Source organism: Sitophilus oryzae, unplaced genomic scaffold (assembly GCF_002938485.1).
Source record: "Sitophilus oryzae breed Bouriz unplaced genomic scaffold, Soryzae_2.0 scaffold_1559_pilon_pilon, whole genome shotgun sequence".
Taxonomy (NCBI): domain Eukaryota; kingdom Metazoa; phylum Arthropoda; class Insecta; order Coleoptera; family Curculionidae; genus Sitophilus; species Sitophilus oryzae.
In genome coordinates, this window is record NW_022146235.1 from 238,631 (window position 1) to 261,969 (window position 23,339).

Consider the following 23,339-nt stretch of genomic DNA (forward strand, 5'->3'; position numbering starts at 1 on the left):
TGTTTTATATTAATTTTGTCTCACCCTGTGTAACTTTTTGAATTAAATTTTAATTTAATTTAAAGTACAATAGTTAATTTAACTACATATTAGGTTATACCGGGTAAATTCCAATTTAGGTAGCTTTTATTGTAATTTAAAAATTGTTCTTTATTTCTAGAAAATGTTGAATATGTCAAAAACCTTACATTTTAGTCATATACTTCTCTTATAAAACTCACCTTTATTTTTCTCCCAAAATCCGGAAATCAATTAATATATAGAGTGTTCCATTACAAAAAACACAACTTTGATATGTAACTTTTTTGGGGAACACCCTGTAGAACTCTCTATATTTTTTAAAAGTGCTCTGAATTAACCTACATATGCTCACAAAATTTCATTTCAATACAAACTGTTGTTCTCCTTGGAGCCTCCGCGGCGTATGAGAGGCGCCACCCTGTATATATAAAGCTACAAGAATGTTGTTTATTTTTTTCAACGGGTTTTAATGGCTGCAAAATGCCAGTCATTCGTTATTCTTTTATAAATAATAATGTTAGGAATTTCAGCTAACGTTCTCTGTCGGCTATCGAACGGTTTCTCAGCCGAGAAAAGCCATCAATTCCTCTCTGTCTATTCTAATTTTTCCGCCGTGCAGCATTTGCTGTTGCTGCTGCTGCTGTTGCTGTTGGCGCGGTGAAAGTGCAGAAAGCAACGCAAAACGCGTGTGTGTCGAGCACGGCAGAGCTTAAGGGGGAACGAACTTATAAGTTAAGTTATTAAACTCACGCTCGCTTATTTTACCTTGACATTGTTCACATAATTAGTTCCGATATAGATATGTAGAGAGCGTCTTCGGTGCGTTTATATCATCTCTTTGTAACCGCTTCTCGGTCTATCAGGGGTTCAAGCAATTTTGAGTGTAAACCAAATAGGATAATAAAGTGTGCAAAATGAAGACTCAAGTAAGTCAAACTTTGGTATTATCTTATCTCAGAACTTTAGAAATTTATGTAATTTATGTAAATTGGGAGATGCTTTATTTAGAAGAACTGTTTTTCCTGTTTTCTCGTTCTTTCAAATTTAAGTTTTACATTGCATTTTTTTAACTGTATATTACCTTACTGCAAACTGCATTTCAATAATTTTTGATATAATGATATTAATGATTATTAAAAACATATCAAAGTTTTTATTGAATGTGGTATATGGTAAATAAAATAATCTTAACAATAATTCAAGCATTTATCTCTTATAGTTTTTCAGATAAAAAATAAAATATGTGTAAAATTGACAAAAAAATTATTTTGAATAAGCATTGGTAAAATCATGAATTGAACATTTTTAAAGTTGATATTTGAGTTATAACGAACTTCTAACGTATAAGTCGTTAGAAGACTAGAATTAATTCAATTGGTATTATCTGACTTAATTAATTATACGATAATTCAAAGTTCATAAATTATAGTCAAACTTCTTTAATATTATTTTGTATGAGCCGAAAAAAAAAATAGAAGGATAACCTACAAAAAGAAATAAGATCCCATCAAAAACTAAATAATAACTGTTTATAAATTTATAATTAATTTATTTTTGTTTCCTAAAATATTTTGATTAAAAGAAAATAAATAAAATTGGACAACACTGTGCCGGTCAAGCTTAATATCGTGACTAAAAGTTTGTTCGGTATGAACTGTATGTAGGTATATTTATAATGGCAGCATCCAGTTGATTTAGTCCAAGCCCTCCACTAATTATTTAGTAACTATTTAGAATGAAACGTATTTTCATAAGTACGGAAAAATATAAATATTTAAATTTATATTCTATTTTAAAAAATGTTGAGAATTGAATGATATTATTTTGCATTCACGTGATTCACGTGTGATGTGAAATATTATACGTTTATACTTTGTACAACTATCTTGCATATTTATGAGCTATTATATCCAAGATATATGTATACTAAGAAGAGTTATTGCTACTAAACTATCCTAGACTAACTGTAACCAACGTATTTGTTAACCAACACTGTCCTCCATAAATATAAGTATATATAGTTAATTTTTATATTTCAAATTAAATTTGACAGAAGCTATTTTATTATTAAATATACAACTAATAATTTTTGGTAGTCAATTGGATTGATTTGGTTTAGTTTTCTTATAACAATATACTACTACCCAAAATATAGGAGTTATTATCAAATGTCAATAATTGTTAAATTCCAGTGACGAAAATGTCAAAGTTCCTAGTATTTTTATTTCCAAAAACCTTTTAACTATACCGGGTGCGTCTCAAAAGTGGCTCACCCCTATAACTTTTTTATTTTTTCAGATATAAAATTGAGATTTGGTATGTTAATATGTGACATAAATTAGGATTGATTACCCTCGATTTGATTGGTACCCTCGGTTTTTTCTTGCTTTATTCGATAGAAAATGGTACTTTGAATAGAATGACATATGTCAACTTTGATATTTTCGAATATGGTTTATTAGAAATTGCAATATGCGATTCATAACGACAATTTGATTTGAAATACCAAGTGTGTGGTACCAAATTATTCGTAAAAAATGCTTTTTCTAAATATGCTAATGAGCCACCCTCGTTCCATTTGGAAAAATTGAGATATGATTAAAAATACAATTTGGGCATCTTTTAACCTGCCAGGACAAGACACGAATAACATTGGACGATTAAATCTATTTTTTCAAGGCAAAAATGTCAAAAGTTTGTTTTAAGCAAAAATGTCAAAAGTTGACATAATATGATATGTCATTCTATTCAGAATGTCTTTTTCTATCGAATGAAGTAAAAAAATACCGAGAGTGCCATTTAAAAATCAAAAGTTGTAGTAATTTCCGGCGAAACAGGAAGTGACAGAAAACAATTGAATACGCTAGTCAATCCTAATTTATGTGATATACCAACATACCAAATCTCGTTTCTTTATCTGAAAAAATAAAAAAGTTATAGGGGGTGAGCCACTTTTGAGACGCACCCGGTATAAACAGGCACAGTATATACTCTTACAAAGTTGAGTATCTATATTACCAAATAGTAAATATCAACCAAAAAATAGTTTTTCTTGGTTCACTTGGTATATATTTTATTGTTGCCAAGTGATATGCTCTTTATTGGTGCATTTTATTTTCCTGAAATTATTTTGTAAATTTGGTATTTCAAATCTTTTTGTTTCCTTCCAATTTCACACTTTTTCTTAATTTGTAACGTAAAACAAAATAATTGTAAAGCCGTTACCGGTACCAGTATATTGCTAAATAAACTTATTTAATTATATTGAACGCTAATCATGTAAAAACATAAAAATTTAGCAACTTTATCGAAGTATAGAGCTGAGATTAAGATATCGTAATATCAATACCCTGGTTTATATTTTATTTGAATTTTTAACCAGTTTATATAGGCCTAGAAAACATGCACTAGGCATAAGAAACAAGTTTCGAAGAAATTCGATTATTATCTAAATTTACCACATAAAAGTTGCATAATGATTAATCCATGATAATAATTAAGAAAATGATCGTTTTACCAGCAAATACACATATTATATAATTTGTGTTGGATAAAATAGTAGATATATTTTAAAATTAATTAGCAACGGCAACCACAACACAGTAAAAAATAAACCATTGTAAATGGGTAGATAAATACATCATAATTAATTTTTTCCAAAACTTTTTTTTGTCCAAAACAAAAGTCTGTCTAAAAGAAGAATACCTGACACTGACAGTTGTTGTCTGTCATTTAAATTCTAAACTATAGTTCATAACAAATAAACTTTTAGTCGCGTGATTAAGCTTGACCGGCACAGCTTTGCCCACTTTTACATTTTTTCTTTTATTTTTTTTATTAGATGGAAAGAATTTTTTTGTATCTAAAATATTTCAAATTTTTTAATGGTTTCGCAGATACACGGAGTATTATTTCATATGGTTCTTTCAACGGTAACAACAATCTCGGCGAACTTCTGACGATCTTGGGCAGCTCGAAATAACGAGTGTGCATCCATACCCGTCCAATATCTGATGTTTTTCAACCATGAATGTTTCTTTCTACCCATACCCCGCTTGTCCTCAATTTTTCCCTCCATTATCAATGTTAACAGATCATATCTATTTCCACGCATTATAGGACCCAGATAGACTGTCTTACGTTTCTTGGCTATGTGCACTGGTCTCGCATCAGCACCTCTTCGTTTGTGACATGTGCCGTCCAAGGTATTTTGAGAAATCTACGAAGAATCCACATCTCAAGGGCTTCTATTCTGTTAATGGTGTTAACCTTTAGTCCATGATTCACAGCCATACAACAAAACCGGGTGTACATAGCACTTCACAAACCGGTATCTAAGACTCAGACTTAGGGTGGCATTACACAGTAATGGCCGCATCAGGTTAAAAGTGGCTCTTGCTTGCTCGATTCTGGATCTAATTTTTATTTCTGGATCTAGGTTGTTGCAAATCCAGGTCCCCAAATATTTGTTTCCCATATATACTAATATCTATGGGCGGCTCTGGGGTTTTTGATATTATAAGTATTTTTGTTTTAGTGGTATTTATTTTAAAGCCGTAACGATCTCCGACTGCAGCGAGTTGATTTATCAAGCGTTGCAAGGCTTGTGGACTATCTGCTAGTACCGCGGTATCATCAGCATATCATAGGTTGTAAAGTGTTACACCGTTGATCTTAATTCCATCACTCGTGTCTTTTATTGCCTCTTCAAAAATACGTTCGGAGTATAAATTAAATAATATTGGTGATAAAATGCAAACCTGTCGGACACCTCTTTGTATGTTTGCTGGTTCAGTTGTTATATTGTTATATTTTACTACAGCGAGCGGTCTGATCCCAATACAAGCTTTTGATGATTGCAATATCGTTTTTATCTAGACCTCTTGACTCTAGTATTTTTAACAGTTCCACGTGATCTACTCGGTCGAACGCCTTCTCATAATCTATGAAGCACGTATATACGTTCCTTTGCTGGTCTCTATACTTTTGAAATAGAACGTTCAAGCCAAACAATGCTTCTCGAGTTCCCATTCCTTCACGAAATCCGAACTGTGTCTGGCTAATATCCTGTTCGCACTTTCTGAATATCCATGAGTGAATTATTTTAAGGAACAATTTGAGGAAGTGACTCATCAAGCTTATAAGTCTAAATTCATCGCATCTTCTGACATTAGCCCCTCCCGGGGAATCACACCGGTGGAATAAATTTAATTAAAAAGCCGCACCAGCGTATCTACGTGCTCTTCTTCTAAAAGTTTTATGATTTCTATATGAACTTGATCTGGTCAAGGGGATTTTCCGATTTTGCTGTTCTTTATTGCTTTTAAAACTTCCTGTTTCAGTATTTTAGGAGCGCTCTCCAGATCTCTGGTTAATTCGAACCGGCGTGGTTCTAAGCTTTTGAACAACTGCTCTATGTAGACTTTCCAGTGTCTCTTGAGGTCATCGATATCTATGATTTCTGTGTTATTATCGCCACGTAAGGCACACGTTACAGATTTTTTGTTTCTCCCTGTCACTTCCTTTATTTTCTTGTGCACAGCGAAATGATTGTTCTTTTTTTCCAGCAGCTCGATTTTTTCACATCTTTCATTTAACCACTGTTCTTTGGCCCTTCTTACTTTCCTCTGAATGTTCTTGTTAATTTCTCTGTACTTCTGTGAGTTTTTCTTTTTGTGTTTTCTTCTCTCTTCCATAATTTGCAGTATTTCGTCTGTCATCAAAACCCTTCTCTTTCTTCTGTCCTTGGTTCCAATTTCTTCTTTCTCTATCTTACTCAGTCTATTGTGAATTTCATTCCATTGTTCTTGTACATTACTCGTGGAGTTGTTAGATCTTTGAGAGAATTCTTCGTTTACACGTTGTCTGAGTCTTTCAAGTGTGGCAGGATTCTTTAGATTCTGAATATCAACAGAAATGATGGAGGGAATTTGAAGATTTTTTAGTTTTACATGTAAATTACCAATTAACGGATTATGATCACTGTTTATGTCAGCCCCGGGATATGCTTTTACTCCCTGTGTGCCATTTCTGTATCTACGATTTATCGAAATGAAGTCTATCTGGTTCCGGACAATATTGTTTTCATTGTGTTTAGGTGATTGCCAGGTGTATAGTCGACGAGGGGGTAGTTGAAACCAAGTATTTGTAACTACAAAATTTTCTTCTTGACAGAATTATTGTACTAAAGTATCTCCTCGTTGATTACGATCTCCGAGGCCGTATTTTCCGACAACGTTATCTACCTCTCCCTCCCCTATCTTGGCATTAAAATCGCCCATAATTATAGTTACTTCAAATGGTTTAGTATATTTTAAAAGTTCGTTAATTTCACTGTAGAGGTTTCTGATTTCTATGTCAGGCTTGTCAGCTGTTGGGACATATATCTGTATTATGTTAATATCTAGAGGTTACGATTTTAATTTAATAAGCATTGCCCTATCAGAGTGTGGGATAAATGCAATTACCGATTTATCGATACTTTGTGATAAGATGATGGCAACTCCATTTCTGTGTTGTAGGTGATCATTGTCTGAATAGTACACTGTGTAGGAATTTGACTGGACCATTATTTGGCCATCTTGACCATTATTTGGCCATCCACTGACACCAAAAATGTCCATTTTAAGCCTTTGCATGCGAACCCTGTATATTTAATCATTATTACTCAAGTTTATTTTGAAAGAATGTAGCCTAAGGTACAGTACCTTTTTTTCTTGAATTTAAATACATGTCGGTTGCATATGAAGCGAACTGGCCGCTATAAATTTCACACGGGAGTAATAATTTTATTAAGCAACCGTGCATTGCAATCTGATGTAGTGAAGGTTATATCTATACGAGACTGACTTTTATAAACATTAGTGTACAAGAGTTAATCTGAGTCACTTCTTTACCAGTTACCATTTTCAGTTCAGGCAAATAATATAAATTGACAAACAAAAATGTGCAAAACGAAGGTACCCATCATAAATATACCAGATATAAACAGAAAATTGGTAAGTTGTCACTTATTTTTTCAAAAAAAAATATATTAAGTTTAATTTATTATATTAGATATGTAACTTTGTGTAGCCCTGTAACTTTTTTAAATCAAAATGTGTTAGATTACCAAATTTCATGAAAAACGCTTTACCAATGTTATTAAAAATAAACAAAATATATTATTTTTATTTACACTTTCGAGGGCTGTAACTTCTTCGGGAAGTATTTTAGGGCATACTTATGTTACTTTTTGTATTATTTTTATTTATATGTGTAAGTTAGATACACATATTTTTAGATACCCTATGTAGACCTACTTATTTAATATACAGGATCCGGCAATAGTGCGTCGGGCTTCTATAGCTCCCTCGATAGCTCCTAGAGTAAAAAAATTGTAAATTTTGTTTAATCTAAAGTATATTTAGTATATAGATGTATTTAAGGAAAATATTTTAACCTCTACAGGGTGGCTCAAAAAAGTGTGAGTGGATCGGGATGATATTTTTTAAATAGGACACCCTGTATATTATTGCATTGTTGGCTTCCTTTCAGATCAGTTTACATAATCCTAAAATATTTTTAAATATGTTTTGATAGTTTCAGAGATAATAATAAATAAATAAAAAAAAATGTTTTTAGTTTTTCTTAAAAAAAAATATCAAAAATACAAGAACTGTCTTGAAATCAACACTATATTAGGCATTTACTGTAGATAATCTGTACTTACTTTGCTCTAAATATCATAATCTTAAATCATACAGGGTGTTTAAAATTCTACGCCAAACTTTCTAAAATATAAATTATTTTTTCTTCGTTTTTTTTTTAAATGGACCAGATAGAGCAAATGGAGTTTTTTAACATATGTACATTTAAAAGAAGAACATTTTATGTAATTAGAGTATATCAAAATTTTTAATGGTCTCGGAGATACACGCAGTATTATTTAATATGGCGTTTTCAAGGGTAAAATACGAGAGAAAAATCATTGTGTGGCTTTGATTAAATTTTAGTGTGGAAATTGCCATATGAAATATAAAACCGCAAATATCCGTGAAACTGTTAACAATTTTGATATACTCTAAATACAAAAAAAAGTTCATCTTTTAATTCTACATCTGTTAAAAAACTCAATTTGCTCTATCTGCTCCATTAAAAAAAAAACGAAGAAAAAATCATTTATATTTTAGAAAGTTTGGCGTAGAATTTTAAACACCCTGTATAATTTAAGATTATGATATTTATTGCAAAGTAAGTAGGGACCATCTAAAGTAAATGCCTATAATAGTTTTGATTTCAGGACTGTTCTTGTATTTTTAATATTTTTTTTAAAAGGCTGAAAAATATATATTTTTTTATTTATTTATTATTATCTCTGAAACTATCAAAACATATTTTAAAATATCCTAGAATTATATAAAAAGGGATCAGAAAGGAAGCCAAAAATGCAATAATATACAGTGTGTTCCATTTAAAAAAAATCATCCCGATACACTCACACTTTTTTGGGCCAACCTGTAGAGGTTAAAATATTTTCCCGAAAATACATCCTAGTACGTACTTCAGGTCTGCAGTTAAACAAAATTTTCAAGTATTTTATTCTAGGAGCTACAGATGCCCGACGCACTATTGCCGGACCCTGCATAATTATTATAGTGTTTAATTCAATTATATTGATTTTTTTTTATTTAAACATTTTTATTTATTATTTATATCTATATTATTTTTTTGGAATAATTAATTAATAGTAACGTATTTTTGAATTGAAAAATCATATATGTCAGGCTCCGGGGGCTTTCAAAATTCGATTTTACATCACTAAGTTAAGGCCATAGAATTTTTCCTTTGATTACATTTCTTTTTTGTTTATTACACTTAGGTGTATTTTTTTGGTGAAAAAGGTGTGCTTGTGTGTTGTAAGAGATATATTTTTATCAAAATATGACAAAAATTAACAGAGATATGTCAATATTATTGGGAGTAGTTTATAACACTAGCTATAGCAGGTGCGTCTCAAAAGTGGCTGACCCCTATAACTTTTTTATTTTTTCAAATAAAAAAACTACATTTGGTGTGTTAGTATATGATATAAATTATGATTGATTGGCGTATTCAATTATTTTGGGTCACTTTCTGTTCCACCGGAAATGACTACAATTTTTGATTTGTAAATCACAACGTTTGTGTTTTTTTACTTCATTTGATTTGGTTTGGTTTGGTACCAAATTATTTGTAAAAAAATTCTTTTTCTAAATATGCTAATGAGCCACCCTCATTCCATTTGAAAAAATTGAGATATGATTAAAACATTTTTGTGTATTTTTCCAAAACTCCTTGATTAAAAATTAGTGTTTTTAATACAGCCATGGCACTCTCGATCATATACATATAAATAAAATATACTCCTAATCTCCAAAAAATGAAGCCCAAACAGTGAAAGAGAAATATGGAATTCTGCATAAGTCTATTTCACCCCGATATTCATTTAACTTATGCCTTGCAAAATAAAAACACTAAATCACCACAATACACCAAAACACTTTTACTTTTACACTGGACGCGCGTTTCGCTAACCATGTTAGCATCATCAGCAGATGATTATAAACTAAAGTACAATCTACAAGTTGAGGGTTTATATACTCGCCCAGTGGGCACCGAGTGGGCGTGGCAAAATCTAGCCAACCGAGTCAGAGCCAACTGAGCGTAACAGTTAGATTTCCGCCACTAGAGTAGTAGGAACAAAGAACTTGAAGGAATTGGACCGTTGACTCTGTTCATACTATCTTTACATTTATTAATTCTGATGCTTTCATATGCATCTAATTGCCTGTAATTTGAGACTTGTTTAATTAATTTTAAATTATTAAGATCTATACAATGTTCATTATCAACAATATGTTCGGCAACGCAAGATTTATCCGGTCTACCATATCTTATCTGAGCTAAATGTTCTTTAAATCTAGTTAATATTGATCTTCTAGTTTGCCCAACATATTTCTGATTACAATCTTTACAAGAAATTTCATAAATACCCGACCTTTCCAGTGGAGGTGTTTTATCTTTTGGATTACCTAATAATTGTTGTAATTTATTATTAGCACTATACACAAGTTTATAATTGATATTCTTAAAAATTCCGTTTAGACCACGGGCTAACTCTCTATCAAACGGTATCGAAAAATATTTAGACGTATCTTTCTCCACTTGAAAAGTCGAATTTTCAGAAATAATTAACCTATACCTACGTTTTCTAATTAATTTATCAACTAGTGAAGGAGAATATCCATTACATTCAGCTACATTCCTAATGTAATCTCTTTCTATTTCATATCTTTCGTTGAAAAGTGGGAAACTAAGTAATCTATGAACTAAGAAATTTAAACTAGCCATTTTATGTTCAACACTATGATGTGATTCATTAGGAATGTATCTGCGTGTGGTCGTATTTTTCCTATAGATATCAAATTCCAGGCAATTATTAGTATTTCTAATAACTAATACATCTAGAAATGGTAATCTGTCGTTGTTCTCAATTTCATGCGTAAATTTAATGGAAGGAAAACGATTATTTAACTTAGAAATAAAATTATCTATGGTGTCTGAATGTGTGTTAAAAACAGCAAAAATATCATCCACATACCTAAACCATACTCTTGGAAAATACTCAAACTGATTCTTAGCCTCCACTTCAAACCTGCTCATGAATAAATTAGCCAAAAATGGAGACAATGGATTACCCACTGCCGTACCTTCTCGCTGTTCAAAAAAGTTGTTATTAAATTGAAAACAATTTTGTTTCATACATAATGATGTAAGCTCAATATATTCACTCACAGTCTAAGATGGTAGCAGACCAAACCAAAACTCTAAAAGAATGTAACACCCTTGTTGATCTTTCTTTAAAGAGGAAATTGCAAGTATCCAATCCCTCATTACCATTGTCGTTATGTATGAAACAAAATTGTTTTCAATTTAATAACAACTTTTTTGAACAGCGAGAAGGTACAGCAATGGGTAATCCATTGTCTCCATTTTTGGCTAATTTATTCATGAGCAGGTTTGAAGTGGAGGCTAAGAATCAGTTTGAGTATTTTCCAAGAGTATGGTTTAGGTATGTGGATGATATTTTTGCTGTTTTTGGCACACATTCAGACACTATAGATAATTTTATTTCTAAGTTAAATAATCGTTTTCCTTCCATTAAATTTACGCATGAAACTGAGAACAACGACAGATTACCATTTCTAGATGTATTAGTTATTAGAAATACTAATAATTGCCTGGAATTTGATATCTATAGGAAAAATACGACCACACGCAGATATATTCCTAATGAATCACATCATAGTGTTGAACATAAAATGGCTAGTTTAAATTTCTTAGTTCATAGGTTACTTAGTTTCCCACTTTCCAACGAAAGATATGAAATAGAAAGAGATTACATTAGGAATGTAGCTGAGTGTAATGGATATTCTCCTTTACTAGTTGATAAATTAATTAGAAAACGTAGGTATAGGTTAATGATTTCTGAAAATTCGACTTTTCAAGTGGAGAAAGATACGTCTAAATATTTTTCGATACCGTTTGATAGAGAGTTATCCCGTGGTCTAAAAGGAATTTTTAAGAATGTCAATTATAAACTTGTGTATAGTGCTAATAATAAATTACAACAATTATTAGGTAATCCAAAAGATAAAACACACCTCCACTGGAAAGGTCGGGTATTTATGAAATTTCTTGTAAAGATTGTAATCAGAAATATGTTGGGCAAACTAGAAGATCAATATTAACTAGATTTAAAGAACATTTAGCTCAGATAAGATATGGTAGACCGGATAAATCTTGCGTTGCCGAACATATTGTTGAGAATGAACATTGTATAGATCTTAATAATTTAAAATTAATTAAACAAGTCTCAAATTACAGGCAATTAGATGCATATGAAAGCATCAGAATTAATAAATGTAAAGATAGTATGAACAGAGTCAACGGTCCAATTCCTTCAAGTTCTTTGTTCCTACTACTCTAGTGGCGGAAATCTAACTGTTACGCTCAGTTGGCTCTGACTCGGTTGGCTAGATTTTGCCACGCCCACTCGGTGCCCACTGGGCGAGTATATAAACGCTCAACTTGTAGATTGTACTTTAGTTTATAATCATCTGCTGATGATGCTAACATGGTTAGCGAAACGCGCGTCCAGTGTAAAAGTAAAAGTGTTTCGGTGTATTGTGGTGATTTAGTGTTTTTATTTTGCTGTGTAACACCAAAGGTTCCAACCCTCAACTGTAACTTATGCCTTACCTGAACAAGTTTTCATTGGTCGGTGTTTTTAAAGGGAAGTGGTTGACTGACATTTCACCTAACCTTCAATTTTATTTATATTTTTATTATTTATAACACATTATCATGGAGTTGGAAAAATATCAAAAAATAGTTGGAAACAATAAACTAAACAAAATCACTCTTTTACGCGCACAAATAAAAAATAATCCAAACAGAACTAAAACAATAATCAATCGGAGTTTGGCACAATCGCAGTTCAATCGATATCCGGGTGAAATAAGTGTAATAAGGGTGCATAAGCAGCTGTATTAATATGGAGCTAGGTTATGTTGTCTTTCTCTTACGGCATAGAAACTGCACACGGGGTTAAATAGGGAACCCTGAGTATATTTTAGTTATATGTATATGCTCTAGATTGTAAATTTTTTCTTCTTCTACGTCAATCAATGCAAATTTATGTCATATACTAACATAGAGGTAATTTCGTTTTTTATCTGAAAAAAATAAAAAAGTTATAGGGGTCAGCCACTTTTGAGACACACCCGGTAACTCAAGAAAGCCATAAATATGACAATATTATTGGAAGTAGTCTATAACACTAACTGAAACTTTCAAAAGCTCCTAGACTTTCAGCTTAATAGCTTAAACTCTGTTGTCGTTGTATGTACAAATAAGGAAATCGTTGGATATAGAGGAAACTTGTACATATCTCTGGTAATCACTGTTCTACGGCAGTTATACTTTAATGTTATGCGGCAAAGAATGGATTACACGTTCGTAATGACCTTTTATGTAAGCTAATTAAAGTACTTTGGCTTTATCTTACGTATTCCGGCGTCTTTAATGTCAAGCATTTTCTTCCAACTTGGCCTAATTATATTAGTAACATATTTCTTAAGGAATAGGTATTAACATACCGGAGATAATATTTTTAACAAGTATCTGTATTTTACAAAGAATAGGAACCTAAAGGTATTCCATGGTAGGTGGTATTCCCGGCTAAAATCCTTAAGCCTTTTCCTTTTTACATGTTTTGCAGGTATTCTTTCACTTTTTTGTACGTTTAGTCAGTTTCTTTTTTAAAATGGGCATTTGACTTTCTAAAGTGGTCTTCTATGCGGTCTTCTATTTCTTCGTTCGTAATCTTCAAAATTCTATTAGTGGTTATTCAGGGTGTTTCAAAAAACGTGCTATCTCTCGTGGGGAGAGATGGCACGTAAAAATAAGATTTATTTTTCATATCAACATTAGTCCGATTCTGCTTTGTTTCGTAATTACAGGGTGTAAAAGTCTTAATATTTTTTTGATTTATTATAATTTTATTCCAAGTACTTTTAGCGTTTCGAATGAAATTTTGAGGGTAAAAGATACAATAAGCAATAGCAACCTTTAAAAGTTTTAATATCATTAACTTGCGAAAGTTTTAACTAAGTACTCATTGAATCCTCATTAAAAAATATAATTTTTTTTTCTATAAACACGGGTTGTAATGGGTAATGGAAATGCATAGTTTTCTAGATAAAACAGGATGTTTAAACTTTTCAAAATTAGGTTTTTTGTAATTATCTTATATACCATTATTTTTTTATTTGAAATGGCTGTAGGTTGGACTAATAGTAATAATAACTAATAATAATAATATTTAATAATAAATTAGGTAAAATATATAATTTATTATTTTATAAATTGCGATAAATAAAATTACGTTTAATATCAAGAGATAACTTTTAATTGGCATTAAACGGCCTAAACAATTTTGATGTCAAAAGAAAAAAAGTCAGTGGCGCAGATTTTTTTTTTGAAAAATATTCCAGTGATAAGCCATATCCCTGATGAATTTATCAACCTTTTTTTAGCATAAAAATATGTAGGACTTTTAGTAACTTTTACACTCAAAAATTTATTCGAATCGCTAAAATCGCGAATTAATAAATGTAAAGATAGTATGAACAGAGACAACGGTCCAATTCCTTCAAGTTCTTTGTTCCTACTACTCTAGTGGCGGAAATCTAACTGTTACGCTCATTGGGTTCTGACTCGGTTAGCTAGATTTTGCCACGCCCACTCGGTGCCCACTGGCCGAGTATATAAACGCTCAACTTGTAGATTGTATTTTAGTTTATAATCATCTGCTGATGATGCTAACATGGTTAGCGAAACGCGCGTCCAGTGTAAAAGTAAAAGTGTTTTGGTGTATTGTGGTGATTTAGTGTTTTTATTTTGCTTTTTTTAATGTGAGTTGTCGGCAGTGAATTGTCGACATGGCGAAGTTCCAAATCAAATATATTTAAAATTCATTTTCTGTGTATAATTTTTTTTCCGACAATTTTTCTGATAGTTTAAAATAGTAAATTCTGCTATTCGAGGATGAGACCAATTCAAGAATTCAGAGACTATTAAAATTGGTCCAGCCGTTCTTGATTGATAGCCATAAAAAATTGCATGATATCAAAAAATTAAATATTTTGAGTTTCCGTTTCGTATTTTTTATTAGGGCTAATTTGAAAGGATTTGATATAACAGCCTGCCGACTCATCCCGAATTGTGTCAAAATCGATCCCATTTTTCTTCAATATAAAATCCTTGTAGAATGTAGATTGCGTGAGAGGGAGTTAATCACTGCCACGTTAAAGATCTATTGTGCCTCCTTCCTTGAGTTACTTCCTTAGATTACACAGTCTATAACCCATCATATCTCCGTTGTAGAGGGGACAGGGTATTTCCCATCCTCCTCTGTCAACAGATGTTCTTTCTCCGAGGGCACACACCCTTCCACGGTTGGAGTTTGGCCCTCCGTGCCCTTCACAGCGAGGAGCTTGCCTCCGGCTGAGGTACCCGTGAGATGGAGGCTCGAGGATCTGTCTCGATTTTCTCCACCTCTTTAACTTGGTCTCTCCTTAGTCCTGATACCGGTGTTATCCCGTATCTGTAAAATAGGATATGCCCCTCTTTCTCTATTGCCTCCTTGGATTTGAGGTCAATTCCTGTTGTGGGGACCTGACCATGACCCTCCTCTCTCGAGTTGACGAAAGAGACCGGGTTGACGAAACGGCAGCTTGTGTCGCTTATTGGATCTAGAGGTAGACTCCCGATCCTTACTAGAGGAGGAGGTAGCTTGTGTGCCACTTGTGGAAGCTGGCCTCGCACAAGTGTCAGCCGCCTCTCCTGTAGTTCCCTTTGGGATTGGTCCTTAGAAACTTTCGTTCATAATGTTCCCAGTGTTACTAGGGGGTTTCCCCACAGCTTCACCGGTGGTCTTTTTATGATTGTTTGATCTCATAGTATTCCCACGAGTAGCTAGTAGTTGGTCCACTTCTACAGAGCTCCGTATGTAGAAGTAAGGGGTAAATACAATAAGGTGCCCCCCTGATGCCCCAATGTTGAGGCCAGTTGCATCCCTTTGACCTGGTCCCGCGATCGTAGGATTTAGGTTTTTGGTGAGGTTGTCTTCTCTTGGTCCAGGCGGTTAAACCAAGATCCCCCCCCAAACACCCTCTAGCCGCGAGACATGGCCACAGTTAGTAGAGGGTGCCTGGTATGACGGACAGGGCTAGCCCCGTCAGACATCGTTATATGTCCTGGTGCAATTCCCTGGCCACGACACTACAGCCATAGACAAGACGATGAATGAGATGCTTGTTAGACCAAGCCAAGCGCTAGGGGGATTCCCCCCAGAACCTGACCAGGAGCTTCTCCACCAACGACAAGGTCTTGCATCTCCTAGGGGAAGAAAAAATCCTTAGTCCCACCATGATGAAGAGGTAAACGAAACTTCGTATCCAACTCTGCAGGGTGTAACCGGGTGCACTGTCGCTAACATAGCCTATTTACCAAATTTGGTCGCGATCGGACGACATCAACTTTTGACAATGACACGTTTCGTACACGGTCAAAACATGTCATTGCCCTGGGCTCTCCTTACCCTTTTCTTCTCACCTGACGTGTCGCGTAAAGAAGTTTCACTTCAAACATCAACCTCATATTTATCTAATAAATATTCAAACGGCAATCAATTATTCTTTTATTTTTCGGACCCGTAAAACAAAGTACACGTTCATATCCACCATTCTGAGTAATTTCTTTTTTGCTCCCTATATTTATATATCAATTTAGTACAAAACTCAATGGTGCCATTACAAAACCGAAGTTCGGACATTGTACGCTCCCCACTTCCCACTCCCCCTCTTCCACACCGCTGTAGTCCGAAAACAAATCTATTTCGAAAAATGAATTACACAGCAAACATTTCCACCCTAATGCCGAATAAATTGACAACGGAAAAATGATTCCTACCTTTTCTTCCTACCCTCATGTTGGCAATTTAAAAAATTAAATATCGGACAGCATCGGCTGTAATCCTCTGCGTGAAAAAAATTACGCAGGTATAAAAAAGTCGGATCCTTTTTTTTTGTAAATCTGTTTTTGTCGGTTGGACGCTCGAATGAGGTGAAAAAAGAAGCCCAGGGCAATTTGGCGAAACCGAAAATGTTTTGTTTAATTAATTTTTGGTTCCAGCAATATTGTAATTGTTGGAAGGAGAATCTTTGAATATACCCTGCTGTGATTAATTATTTTGACTCTTACGGGTTTTAAATTTATGAATATCGTCTGTGAAATGTGTAAAACTGCTAACTCCATTTTAGAGAAGAGCGGAAAAACGGTAAATATATGCACAGTACAAATATGTGTCCAATTTTGGTTTAAATCATACGGTATCTTCACTGTTAGTTAAGATAGAAGGATTCGGTTTGAACAAACCTGTACAGTAAAAACGCTGCCAAGCGTATGACATAAACCGAGAAACTGTGCATATTGCTAAGAGACATGGAAGGAGATTTGTCGCAGTTGACCGGTCGACCCAATCAGTACCTCTGTTAGTACTTAAAGTTCTAGGGAAAAGTGTACATCATGCGTTCAGCTTCACGATTTAATAACGTTTCGTGATACTTGATTTGTTTTATTATTTATTAACGAGTCGTTGTAATTTTCCCTACATCTTGAAAATTTTTAAATGCAAGTGTTTCTAATTTGGTAACTTTGGTAAAAATAAGTGGAATTGAGTTGGTGTTCGACAGTGGTCGCGCTATTACAACTTTGAATTCACTCAGAAACATATCTAATGATTTTATCTAGTTATCTTTCGAAAAAAAGGATTTTAAATATAAGCGGTTTGCGATTTGACTTTATTAGGTTGTGATTTGACTTTACCTAATAAGGAAAGGCGTACCGGCAACGCCGCAACAGCACACCGTCAAGTTTCTTTCACTCCGGCTTAATAAGATCTCTATGCGATTTACTTCCACACACATGTAAATACCGACCCAAAAGTAACAGTTTGGTTTAGCTCCCAAAATAAAACAAGGGAGAGATAGCAGTATACTAAAAAATCTATGTTTTTAAATACAAAATTTTCCTCATAAACGTATTAAGGCTAACCCTGTATAATTTTTGTTTAATTTTTTTATACATATGATGTACAAAAATAATTATATGTTTTTCATGTTAAGGAAAATAATTAACTAATGCAAAGATGTTGTTTCCAAGATTTTTATATTTAAGGTGTTCCAATTATAATAGTATAAAACAGAAATTGTGAAAAAGTCTACTCAAAATTTCGCATAATAAGAGATCACTTTCAAAATGATTATGATAATTAATTGACCTTCAAAATTATAATATACTTATCACCATATGTGCTTCGTCACGCTTTCATTAATAAATTTAACAAGAATCTAATTATTTTAAGTCATTATAATATCTCAAATCACCAACATAAAAGTAGGATGTATTACACTTCTGTGTTCCATTCCCTATCTTAAATGAGAGAATTATTTAGATTAGTATGTTTTCATTAAAAATTAAGATATATGATTTTTAAGACTTGACATAGTAAAATATTAAGGTTAAATATTTAGTTTTTTTCCTTATTTGTGTAAATTTCAAATGTACCTTTTAAACACTTGCTATAATTTTTTTAAACTCAAGTGTGATTAACAAACATACATTTTAGGTATATTTAGTTTGGTAATGCAGTGTTAGATTCAATTCTGGAGGTGGCTATGGGCCTATTCCACTGCGATAATTTTAGATCTTTTGTGGTCTTCTTCTGATTTCTAGGTTACATTATCTATACCTATTCTTTTCAAAATATCTGACAATTTGAATACTGATATTTTCTATATAGGGTGGTCCGAACTGTATTTCGGAAACGGAAGCAGATTCTGCAGATAAAAATAAGTAAAAAAAGTTCCTATAAGTGTATGTCCTAAAATGCTTAGTTTCGGAGATACAGGGTGTAGAAGTATCGTCAATATTTGGATAAAAATTGGTGTCTGGGAGTTTTTTGACATGATAAATTTGGATTTCGGTATGACTCCAACTTGTAGAGGGCGCCACCTACACATTTTTAACTGGTTTGAAAAGTAATCACTTTTTATCCGTATCTCTATAAAACTACTGAGTGAAAAAATATACATGTCCGTGACTTTTTACGTAAAAATGTCTCTTGATAAAATTCGCTACGAGTAGTGGTTTTCGAGATATTTGGAATCGAAATTCTCAATACCTGTCATCATTGATATATATAATGTTGATTAAATAGTTATTAGACTGAAATCATAAAAAATTTGAAATGTTTTTGTGCCAAAAGTTCTACAGAAACTGTTTTATTATCAATTTTCCGCAGAAAAATGTATGATTAATTTAAAAATTAAATATTTCCAAAATTTATTATTTCAGTCAAATAACTCACCCAAAACGCCCGTGCTTATTTTTTGTCAATAATGACATATATTAACTACGTCCATAATAAATATTTTGAGAACGGTTGCTCGTAGCGATTTTTTCCAAGAGACATTTTTTTACGTAAAAAGTCGACGGACATGTATATTTTTCACTCAGTAGTTTTATACAGGTACGGACCAAAAGTTATTATTCTTCAAACCAGTTAAAAAATATGTAGGTTGACATCGAAATCAAATTTCTCATGTCAAAAAACTCCAGACACCAGTTTTCATCCAAATATTGACCTTACTTCAAAAATTATTTTAAAAAAATCGAAATAAAATGAAACTTCTATTTAAACTTGTTTTACTTATTTTTATCTGCAGAATATGCTGCCGAAGTTTCCGGAATACAGTTCGGACCACCTTGTATATGCCGGGTGGCGCATCGTGGTTGGAAGTATTGGAAATCGCAGGCAAATTTTGTTAACTGTTCAAACTTTTTGGCTGCCCTGTTTAAAACTCAGCTCTGACAGTTAAGTAAAATTTGAACAATTTTGTACAATTAATTTCAGAAAATCTGAATCTATTGTTAAATTAAAACTGATCAGGTAATAATACAAAACCAGGAAAATGCCAACATACCTTTAGTTGAAATTAAAAGAATTTCGGACTTCCATTGTATTTATTTATTTTTTATTAACACAACGTTTCGGTCAGAAGGATCACTGACACTGACAGTGATCCTCCTAGTTGTGTTAATCAAAAATAAATAAAGACAATGGAAGTCCGACATTCTTTTAGTTTCAATACTGAATCATTGTCTACCACATTCAAAATACCTTCAGTTGTCAAAGTATGATATTGTGATTGTCAAATTGTATTTTTTATACGTTAGAATTAATCCTTATTTAAACAAGTTTTAAATTACAAAAATGCATTTCGGGAACGTCGACCGTAGGTACTATTAAGCAGTAGTGTAGACAACACAACAAATTACATTTAACAATTACAGTTGAGGGTTGGAGCTTTTGTTATTATGACAGCAAAATAAAACACTAATTCACCACAATACACGAAAGCATTTTACTTTTGCACTGAACGAGTTTTTCGCTAACCATGTTAACATTATAAGGAGATGATTATAATTCAAAATCATTGTTTTAATCATCTGCTGATTAGTGTTTTATTTGACAATGATAAAATCATAGGTTGAAAACTTAAGGTATGTTGATATTTACCTGGTTTTGCATTGTTAGCTATTCTGTTTTAATTTAAAAATAGATGTAGTTTTTCTCAAATTAGTTAAAATCAGCCTGTTTAGAATTGTTCAAATTTGGCATGTCTATTTAGCATATTCAGGCCTTTAAAACCCTTTTATACGACTTCGTTCTAAAATAAACAGAGGAGACAATATTTAGACAATTCAAAGTTTACTCTGTTTTCAACGACGATGCACCACCCGGTATGTACCTACTAACTTTATTAAACAACTTTATTTAAACCTCTCAATCAAAATTAATTATAATAATAATCCTCTTCCATCATTTTTACTCCCTAAATGTGTATAGTAAAATATAATTAAATTTTCGATATTTACATTTTTCTTCTTGTTTCAGATCCTATTACTGCTCGGCGCCGTATATTCCTCGTTAGCTTTGGACCCACGATTTTCAAAATCTATCGAGGCAAGACCGAGAGTCGGTTATTCCACTAACGTAGTACATACGTTCCCCGGAAACTTAGATAATTGGGCTCAAACTTCTATTAATCCGTATAACCAGGAGCCGGCTGCAAATAACCAGCTTATTCCGAACAAGCCGAGAAGCAAATTTGCTCCAATTTATCGTGATACTCCCGGCAATCTTTTATACGGGCAAAATAACAAAGTTTTCTCAAATTCTGGACCGCATCCAAATCTGAACTCGTTCAACGTAGGATATAATATCCAGTTCGGCCAGAATGGAGGTAGCAGTCAAAAATATATATTTGCCGCCGGCCAGAAAAACAAAAACTTTGATAACGCCGAGATTATAACGGGAAAACTTAAAGGAAATGAGCAAGTGAGAGCGCCTATTCGGTTCGGAACTCCAGCTCCGCGTAGACCCGTAATTACCTTAACTCAAGAACCTCAACTACTTCCTAGTTCAGTAAACTATATAACAAATCCACTTTTCAGTAAATATAATAAACCAGCACGTCCGGCAACTGGTTATGGAAAAATCCCGGATTTTATCAGAGACCTCGACGCATCGTTTCAGGCAAGTCCTTGGAAAAGCATCGGTACGAACATCGAGATGAGTAAGAGCATTGAAGGTCCGCAAATTCAAAAAACTTTTTTTAGACCCTCGTTTCCTCAAAAAGCAGTAACTCAAACGCCATTGCGGTCCTTCAATCACGAGAAAGCGATTAGGTATAGTCAACCTTTTGACGTGAGCAACGTCAGCCCTGAGAAGTTTTTTGATAATTTCCAAGCAGGATCAGAACAATACAGTCAATATTCCGACTTAAATGGTAACAGAAAGAATCATCCAAACATCCCAGAAAACATTGACGTTAACTCACACATACCCTCACATTTGAGAGGTGTTAAGCCGCTTCCTCTTGACACCAGTTTGCTCAAAGACCCAGTATTAACGACAGATTTTAAGGAAGCTGCGAAAGACTCGAATATTCTTCCGATTCATTTTGATTTAAGCCCTATTCAAGCAGCTGTGCAAAAGGAGAGTAGTCGCGCTGTTCAACCGGAGCATGTCCAGCATGAAAATCACAATTATGAATCTCAAAATCGAAATAAACAAGAATTTGGAGCACGACAGAAACCAAAACATCATTAAAGCTAATTGGCAGTGATCGCAAAAAAATTTGAAAGACTTAAACATGTATTTACCAGTTAATAATATCCAAAAATTGGAATTTTAGCAGAACTGAACCCACATTTTCATTTTATCATTATTTATTTATTGAAACTATAATATTTCACTTTCATTTTCAATATAAACTTTCACTCGTGTGGTATTTCGACTGAGAAAAAGATATGTCTCTCTTTATATTATTTATATTATTTAATTTAGAGTAAAGTAGGTTTTTATAAGAGCTTTCGACTATAATATCTTTAATATTATAGTCGTGGGTTACCGGTTATTTATATCAATTAATCCGTAAGAATAAATTACTATTAAATATAATTGTTTCATTTATTAAAATAAGATTTAAAACATCTTTAATCTTATCCTCTCAATCACGACAATCTTTTATACCGGCAAAATAACAAAGTTTTCTCAAATTCTGGACCACATCCAAATCTGGACTCGTTCAACTTCGGAACAATATCCAGTTCGGCTAAAATAGCAACAGTCAAAAATTTATATTCACCGCCGGCCAGAAAAACAAAAACTTTGATAATGCCGAGATTATAACGGGAAAACTTAAAGGAAATGAGCAAGTGAGAGCGCCTATTCGTTTGGGAACTCCAGCTCCTCGTAGACCCGTAATTACCTTAACTCAAGAACCTCAACTACTTCCTAGTTCAGTAAACTATATAACAAATCCGCTTTTTAGCAAGTATAATAAACCAGCACGTCCGGCGACTTCCCGGATTTTATCAGAGACCTGGACGCATCGTTTCAGGCAAGTCCTTGGAAAAGCATCGGTACGAACATCGAGATGAGTAAGAGCATTGAAGGTCCGCAACTTCAAAAAACCCTTTTAGGCCGTCGTTTCAAAAACCAGTAACTCAAACGCCATTGCGGTCCTTCAATCACGAGAAAGCGATTAGGTAAAGTCAACCTTTTGACGTGAGCAACGTCAGCCCGGAGAAGTTTTTTGATAATTTCCAAGTAGGATCAGAACAATACAGTCTCAATTCCGACTTAAATGGTAACAGGAAGAATCATCAAAACATTCCTGAAAATATCGACGTCAACTCACACATACCCTCACATTTGAGAGGTGTGATAAGCCGCTTCCTCTTGACACCAGTTTGCTCAAATACGCTGTATTAACGACAGATTTTAAGGAATCTTCGAAAGATTCGAATATTCTTCCGATTAATTTTGATTTAAGCCCTATTCAAGCAGCTATACAAAAAGAGAGTAGTCGCGCTGTTCAACCGGAGCATGTCCAGCATGAAAATCACAATTATGAATCTCAAAATCGAAATAAACAAGAATTTGGAGCAAGACAGAATCCAAGACATCATTAAAACTAATTGGCAGTGATCGCAAAGAAATTTGAAAGACTTAAACATGTTTTTACCAGTTAATAATATCCAAAAATTGGAATTTTAGCAGAACTGAACCCATATTTTCATTTTATCATTATTTATTTATT

General features: G+C 33.2%; 1 protein-coding gene across 2 annotated transcripts; it reads left to right on the plus strand.

Annotated features, from left to right (window-relative positions):
- The first annotated feature begins 684 nt into the window (after positions 1–684).
- On the plus strand, positions 685–22,166 carry LOC115879031. 2 transcript variants are annotated; one of them, XM_030895661.1, is made up of 2 exons: positions 685–947; positions 20,627–22,166. In XM_030895661.1, exons 1-2 carry the CDS (start codon positions 936–938, stop codon positions 21,842–21,844), a joined length of 1,230 nt encoding a protein of 409 aa, XP_030751521.1. In that variant the 5' UTR covers positions 685–935; the 3' UTR covers positions 21,845–22,166. The 2 variants fall into 2 exon arrangements, with proteins under 2 accessions (XP_030751521.1, XP_030751520.1); XM_030895660.1 differs by lacking the exon at positions 685–947 and adding an exon at positions 6,897–7,019.
- Positions 22,167–23,339: the final 1,173 nt, after the last annotated feature.

Coding starts and splice junctions, on each gene's coding strand:
- LOC115879031 (XM_030895660.1), top strand. CDS start 6,966: ATGTGCAAAACGAAGGTACCCATCATAAATATACCAGATATAAACAGA. Junction 7,020..20,626: donor CAGATATAAACAGAAAATTG/GTAAGTTGTCAC, acceptor TTCTTGTTTCAG/ATCCTATTACTGCTCGGCGC.